Source organism: Sinocyclocheilus rhinocerous, unplaced genomic scaffold (assembly GCF_001515625.1).
Source record: "Sinocyclocheilus rhinocerous isolate Xijiao unplaced genomic scaffold, SAMN03320098_v1.1 scaffold191, whole genome shotgun sequence".
In the NCBI taxonomy this organism is placed as follows: Eukaryota; Metazoa; Chordata; class Actinopteri; order Cypriniformes; family Cyprinidae; genus Sinocyclocheilus; species Sinocyclocheilus rhinocerous.
In genome coordinates, this window is record NW_015625580.1 from 579,376 (window position 1) to 587,237 (window position 7,862).

Here is a 7,862-nt window from a genome sequence, read left to right on the forward strand (position 1 = left end):
TTTCCCCCCCCCCCCCCCTTTATACATGTGTCTAGTATTTGCTGTCCCGTCACGTCGTTTTGATGCTCAGAAATGTTGTCTATGAAGGCACCTCACTAGTTTTTGAGATTGTATTGTTATGCTACAGCCTTGGCGAAGAACGATAACGAAACAACCGCAGTGGTGTTTATATTGGGGTTTGGATTGGAAATATCGCGCGTAGAGCTGCTTTTATTTCTGGTTAAAAGCTCTGATTCACTGTATGTTCGATGCTCGGTCATTTTGCCCTTGAATAAAAAAAATCTGATTCCTCAAAACAATTTTACTTGATAACAAAAACGCTGTTCACGTTTCTTCTATATGTTCAAGGCTTGTGTTTTTCCAAGGAAGAATATATGAGTTTTTATTGGAGAAATGGCGTTTATATCAATTGAGAGTAATTGTATGTTTATTAAAACTGATAATAGTTTACATAGCAAGATAGCAATAGTTACAGCAAGTTGTCAGTAATTACGTTGGTAGTACTGAAATTGTAGTAAATTCATTAGAAATATGATTCAAACAACATAAGCTGTCAGAATGTTTCTGTCAGTGTTTATTTTCTTATCGAGAGTGCTTGGCAATGCCAAATTACTACCGTTTTGTTGTGGTAACGGTAACTGATATTTAGACAGACACCCTGGCAAATTTTCGTAAGGGCATTGAATAAGTCTTCTTGGTAGTGCAGGATAATGCTAACGTGCTTACCATCTGAGGACAGCACCAATGTCAAAGGTCCCCATGGCTGTCCATGTGGTGCAGTTGCTAATTTGGCAGGGAGAGTTTCTGCTCCCCTCACAGGGTTAGGGGCCCCCTTGTCAGAGCCAGACCTTTGAAAAGGGCTGTGTGTTCTCTAGGAGTAAAAAGGAGGCCACTTAATGCTCAGATTACCATAAAGCTTAGGTCACATTGCCCCTATCAGCCTGTTCTTATGAAGCCTTACCAGCATTACTGTGGCTAGGGATTTGCACCATGTGGCTTCATGTTTGGTCATTTGTAGCTGTTGGTTATTAAAGTGGAATCATGGTTTCCGAGTCTGGTGTGTGATTCCTTTATGAAACTCTGTTCTTTTATAGGAACTGTGGCATTTTGAGCAAGACCATAGTAACCACAGATTAAACCATGGATTGCTTCTCATTTCAATGGTTAGATCTATGTTAGAGTTAACTGGTTTCCTATACTAAATCCATATTATAATGTTTTGTTAAAGTAAAAACATGGCTTTTTTTTAAACAAATAATGTCAAGGCAGCATTAGCATGCAGGTGTTTATTTCGTTGCCTATATTCTGCAAGCAACTGTCATTTTCTTTCTTTTTTTTTACTTCTACTTAATTTTCTGGTGCACATTTTACATTTCCAAGCTTGTTGCTATTGCTATTTTCTACACTTGTTGGTGATATGCCACATTGCACTGTTGGCACATGTATCAGTTTAGCATTCGTATTCAAATCCAAAATAGAGACTCACATCTGAGCTTCTCACAGTCACTGGTATCAAACTAGTAATGTTTAAGGAATCACTCACCGGTTTTATAGCTGAATGATTAGGTCCTATTAATTCCCACATTCCCTTCTGAGCCACCTTAAAACTATTTTTCAGTGTTATTGAACCAGAGGTCTTTTGTCTGTTATGCTAGGACATATCAGGATGACTTAAATAGATATGAAAATTCAGTAATTTACTCACTCTCATGTCATTCTAAACCCATACGACTTTAGTTTGATATTTTGATATTTTAATAAATCCATTGAAAGTCCAGGTAACCATAGAAGATCCAAAAAGGTCATAAAAGTGTTGTAAAATGAATCCATATAAACAGAGCAAACCTCTTGGTTCACTCTATGTATGTGTGTTGAGCATTGTTTAGATGTAAATTAAAATTGTTTATTAAATCTGTTCATCAGATAAAGCAATTAAACCACTCAATTAGGGCTGCATGATAAATCGCATGCGCACGTGATGGAGATTTACCGCTGATTACAGAACCGGCTTTCTGACAAGATGCGCGTTAAATATCGCATGCGATTTATCGTGCAGCCCTACACTCAGTTCATATGGATTCATTTTATGACATCTTTATGACATTTTTGGATCTTTTAAGTTTTGGTTACCTGGACTTTTAATAGAGGGACAGAAAACTCTCAGGCTTTGCAACTTGTATTTTGAAGATTAACCAAAGTCTTATGAGTTTGGAATAACATGTGGGTGAGTAAATGATGACAGAATATTAATTTTTGGGTGAAATTTCCCTTTAACATCAACAACATTTTAGTAATGCATAGGGCTGGAAGATGGAGTCTATAACTCAATAAATACACTGTTCTGGAGCTATTTTTGGGTGCTAAAATTCTCGCAGTTATTTGATAGGCTAGTTCATCTGAAAGATTCATGTTTTGTGGTATTCAGAGTATTTGTGGCTTATTCTGGCCAAGAAACGCCCACTTAGACAGGAAGAGACCCTCTGACCGACATGTAGCAAGCCACAGTTTGTGGTGTTTAGGGGCAGGTAATTCTGAAATGGATGGATACCACAATAATAGGCTGGCTCAGATAAATCTTATTCAGAATAAGCCATGATGACAGTTTCTCTGAACTGTTGAAATGTGTGTAGACTTGGCGTTCAGTGTTTTTATTTCCCTAAAAGTAGTTCATATTGATTATTTCACAGGCAGAAAATAAAGCTAGATATCTAGTTTGCTTGATATAAAGTGACTTAAAACTCTAAATATATTGTGCTTGCATAAAGTACCCTTTAAAGTTTTGGGGTTGGTAAGGTTTTTTTTTTTTTGAAAGAAGTGTTTTATACTTACCAAGACTCAATTATTTGATTTGAAAAATGCAGTAAATCAGTAATATTATGAAATATTATTCCAATTTAAAATAACTGTTTTCTATGTTAGTATATTTAAAAATGTAATTTATTCCTGTGAATTTTCAGCAGCCATTACTCCAGTCTTCAGTGTCAAATCATTATATGCTGATTTGGTGTTCAAGAAACATTTCTTATTATCAAGGCTGAAAACAGTTGTGCTGCATAATATATTTGTGCAAACTATGATGCATTGTTTTCAGGATTGTTTGGTGAATAGAAAGTAAAAAAAAAAAAAACTTTATTTGAAATAAAAATAAACTTATAAATAAAAGTCTTTACTGCTAGCCTTTACTGCTGATCACCATAATGCATTCTTGATGAATAAAAGTATTCATTTCTTTCAAAAAAAAATGTAGCAGTCTCCAGTCTGATTGGAGCTTATGATTTTCAGTAGTTTTGTGTGCAGTATGCATCAGATGGTCAGTGAATGTATTGTGGGTGGTCATTATACGTCTGAGGCTGAGACTAGCTAAACATTGACTTTGGTCTTCTTGAAGGCATAGTTCACACATTTTGTTCAGATATTTTGAAGAAAGTCATTGACTTACATTGAATAAAAAAACGAAACAAAACACTGAGATAGTCTTCCAAATATCTTTTGTGTTCTACCGAAGAAAGAAAGTAATACAGGTTTGGAAGGACATGAGGATGATTTATTTTTTGGGTGAGCAGTAATGTTTCATAGGTCCAACATAAAGCTCTCTGGAGACTGAAAGAATAAAGGATGAAAAGCCACAGCTGATTACAGACTTAACAGCTTTTTTCCCCCCTTGATGCATCACAAATGATCTTAGAACTGATCACTCTCAGTTTAGCCCTTGTTACGCGAGTTTCCTCTTATGCTAAGTCCATTAGCGTGCTGAACTGTTGGATGTTTTGCATTTTGAGACAAATGTGCAATCGCTGAAAGACCTACGTGATTTGAGTATAATGACAGGGGTCTTTATGGCAGGCATTTGTGTGATCTATTAGGGCAATAAATTGTCAGCAGAGCTTGTGAAAGTGCTTTCATTAGTGACTTTGCAGGAAGATGAAAGTCATCGGACTGCTATGACAGCGAGTCAGTCCACTGAAAAGCTATTTTTAGCGGCTGTTTGTCCGCCAGGAACTGAACATATGAAAAATCACCTTTCACTGTTTTTCATTGGCATTCTGGCTAGGAAGTTTTATTGTGCTGAATTAAAAAGGTGGCTACACATGGTCTGGAATTCATAAAACAGGATTTCACCCGCAATTTCAACGCTGTTTGGTCGCCTGCGGAAATAAAATCAGACTCTAAAGCTTCTTTCACACCGTCTTTTGTCTGTTATTTGTTGAGTGTGGCTGGGTGACTAACGGAGAGTTTCATGTTATCCAGGGGTTTACTGGCATGTCAGGTCTGGTCTTCTCAAATGGCTCGGAAGTTATGGGTTTCTAATGCGTGATTGTGTCGGATGGAGGGGCTGCAGATTTCTTCCTCTGTAGGCTGTTGTTGCTAGCCAGCAGGTTCCTGAGGGCTCTCAGCTCTCTTGTTTGTCTTGCAGCATTGACATTTTTGGCTCTGTGCCCAGAGAGCGTCTAGTCTCCCACCCCTTACCACCACATCTCCACCGTCTCTTCAACTTGCTCATCCCCCTCCCTTCCTCCACCTACCACTGTTTCCTACACTATGTCACACTGACTGTGACTTGGACCGTATCGCTTGTTAATACATATTAGGCCAACAATGAAGGCTGTTACTTTGCGGGATGTGTATTTAATGTATTTATTCTGGTCAATATCCTGGTCATCAAGGTTTTTCACACACAGGTAAAGCAAAGGTCAGTTTGGACTGAGTAGCACTGGGCGATAAAACGGTATCGATATTTATCGACGGTACACCTTCTTCGATATCGATAGAAAAAATGTACGATATAGCGCACGATATAGGAACGTGCTATGAGTGACGCAGACCGCACACACAAACACTGAGTGCTGTTCCTGCCTGTGATGAGGAGATTGTGAATAAAGAATGAATATTATTCGAATTTAAAATAAACATTTGCATTTGAATGTTAAGTGTGCATCAGGGAGCGTCATTAGTGGCTCGCGAGATGGATGGATGATGTAAGTGACGTTGTTGCATTTTAATGTTTTGTTAGTCTAGCCCAGGGGTAGGCAAGTTCGGTCCTAGAGAGCTCTCTCTCTCAAATAATTAATTCAAGTAGCTAAATGTTATAATTCATTAATTCAAATAAATTTGATCTTACAGCATTATTTCATCTCTTTCTGACCTGAAGCGGGCAGAATACTGAGCTAACGAGCTGTAGCTTCGCGTCAGGTGGTTCTTGCCTTCACGTCGTGCATTAAAATTGTTCAATGAACAACTAGCCGTGCATTATCCCTTATGTATTCGCTCTTTAGCAGCAGTTTTTTACAGCAATATTTAAATGACACCCTGGTCATTCTTGGTGTACCCAGAATGGTCCCACGCTATCGACAGGCATTTCTCTGATGGAAATAAAGCTTCGCTGTTTGGTCCCTCGGTCACAGTTAATCTAATGCATGTAGTAACCTCCGTGCCTCTCAAGTCATTTTAAGCTGGTGGACTGCTAGTGTAACTTTGTTTTCGTTTTGCGCAAGCTGCAGCAGTTCCGTTCCGTGTAACAGAAACACTCGGTTTAGCGGAAACCTTTACGATTAATTAACCGTGGCGGATATCGCCCAGCCCTAGGACTGAGACATAATTATGTACTATAATGTAGGGCTGTGCAATTAATCGCATGCGATTGTCAAGCGCATCTCGTCAGTAAAGCTGGTTCCGTGATTAGTAGTAAATCTCCATCACCTGCTTTCAGATGGAGCGGCATTTACTACACAGAGCCGTAGTTCACTGACAATTAGGCAATCTCGTGTTCATAATCGCAGATGAATCGCATTCGATTATGAACGCGATATTGCCTAGCTTGTCAGTGAACTCCGGCTCTGTGTATTAAATGCCGCTCCATCTGAAAGCAGGTGATGGAGATTTATATGGTGATTTTCAGAAGTTTGGATGATCTTTACTTAATATCCTAATGATTTTTGACATAAAAGAATAATCAATCATTTTGACCCATACAATGTAGTTTTGGCTATTGCTACAAATATACCCCAGCGACTTAAGACTGGTTTTGTGGTCCAGGGTCACATATGTGAAAGTAAAAAACATTTAACTATACTGTTACAAAAAAAAATCAGTTTCATATAAATGTTTTTTAACTTTCTGTTCACCCAAGGAATCCTGAAAAATAATTGAAAAAAGTTTTTCCATACAAATTTTAAGCAGCACAACCATTTTAAACATTGATAATAATAGGAAATGTTTCTTGAGCACTAAATCAACATGATTTCTGAAGGATCATGTTACACTGAAGATTGGAGTAATTCTCCTAAAACTAATAATATTACTATTTTTTACTGAAGTCTGATCGAATAAATGCAGCCTTTGTGAGCATAAGAGACTTCTTTCAAAAACAGTAAAATGTCTTATGACCCTAAACATTTGAACAGTAGTGTATCAGTAGTATCAGCCTGACCAACATATTGTGCATCCCTAGTTTAAAATGTTTATTAATGATTATCTGGGGAGAAGAGCATCGGCTTCCATCAGTCTTGCTTTGGTGCATCTGATTCATGTCACATTTGTTTGTCTCTGATTCATCCACTCAGACAGAGTTTACTGAAAACAGGTGGCATACAATGAACAAAGTTCAAAGTCGGTGTTTTTATTCCAAAAATAAGTGTCCCTCTGAATCCCAAGCACATCCTTTTTTCCTGTGAACTTCTTGTTAACATTCTTTTCTGGCTATTGTTAACATAAGTCTAAAGATTCAGACCAGCTCTTACACAATTCACCTCTGCTCACAAATTGATTTTTTTTTAACTAGAACTTTTAACTCAATGCTGTTTTTATTTATTTTGCAAGCCTAGTGATTGGATTCTGCTTAACTTTGTCTTAAAGCAGGTTGGTCTTTATTATCTAATGAATGAGTTGGTGAGGGAAATTTTTCTATTTTGGGCTGTTTGGTATTTTTCCTCAATACTAGAGAAGAGCTTAGGTTTTGTTAAAGTGTTTTGGCTTTTGTGGCTCAGTTTTATTGGTGGTAAACCAGACTTTGTTTTAGTCTGAAAAGCCACACTAAGTTGATTACATTTGTAGGTTCCCTTTCTGTATGACCAAACATATAATATATTGTTTGTTCATCCATTTTTATTGTTTTATTTCAGCTACTGTATAAAGCAAGCATGTATGTAACCAAGTAAGTACTTGCACTAAGGTTTCAAAGTTTGGGGTTAGTAAGGTTTTTTATGTTAATACATACAGTATCTCACAGAAGTGAGTACACCCCTCACATTTTTGTAAATATTTTATTATATCTTTTCATGTGACAACACTGAAGAAATGACACTTTGCTACAATGTAAAGTAGTGAGTGTACAGCTTGTATAACAGTGTAAATTTGCTGTCCCCTCAAAATAACTCAACACACAGCCATTAATGTCTAAACCGCTGGCCAAAAAAGTGAGTACTTTATTCAGCAAGGATACATTAAACTGGTCGAAAGTGACAGTAAAAACATTTATAATGTTGCAAATGGTTTGTATTTTAAATAAACTGCTATATTCAATATTATAAAGTTCTATATTCATCAAAGACATATTAATATTTTAAAAACATATTAAGGAGCATATTAGTTTTTAACATGGTTTTAACAAGAAATGTTATTAGAATGTTCATGTGACACTGAAGACTGGAGTAATGCCAGTTTCATTAGGGGAATCTGACATGTTATCAGTGTTTACTGTATGTTTTCTGTATATTTTTTTGTTATATTTAATTATTTCTATTAGGGCTGGGTTTTGACACATTTCACGATTCGATTCGATTCTCATTCACAAGCTTGTGATTTGATTCGATTACCAATTCGATTCGATTCAATATCGATTATTTATCAGGTCAGGTACAGGCCAA

General features: G+C 36.9%; 1 protein-coding gene across 2 annotated transcripts in view; it reads left to right on the top strand.

Annotated features, from left to right (window-relative positions):
- Positions 1–7,862, top strand: part of LOC107753100 (trinucleotide repeat-containing gene 6C protein-like) — a 75,087-nt gene that overhangs the window by 1,194 nt on the left and 66,031 nt on the right. Inside the window, exon 1 of one of the 2 annotated variants that reach the window (XM_016569208.1) lies at positions 7,120–7,150. The exons of the other annotated variant lie outside the window; for it this stretch is intronic. Coding sequence (XP_016424694.1) covers positions 7,137–7,150 — 14 coding nt within the window. The 5' untranslated portion in view covers positions 7,120–7,136. Of the gene's footprint in view, positions 1–7,119; positions 7,151–7,862 lie in introns of those variants that run through there. 2 annotated transcript variants of the gene reach the window in all.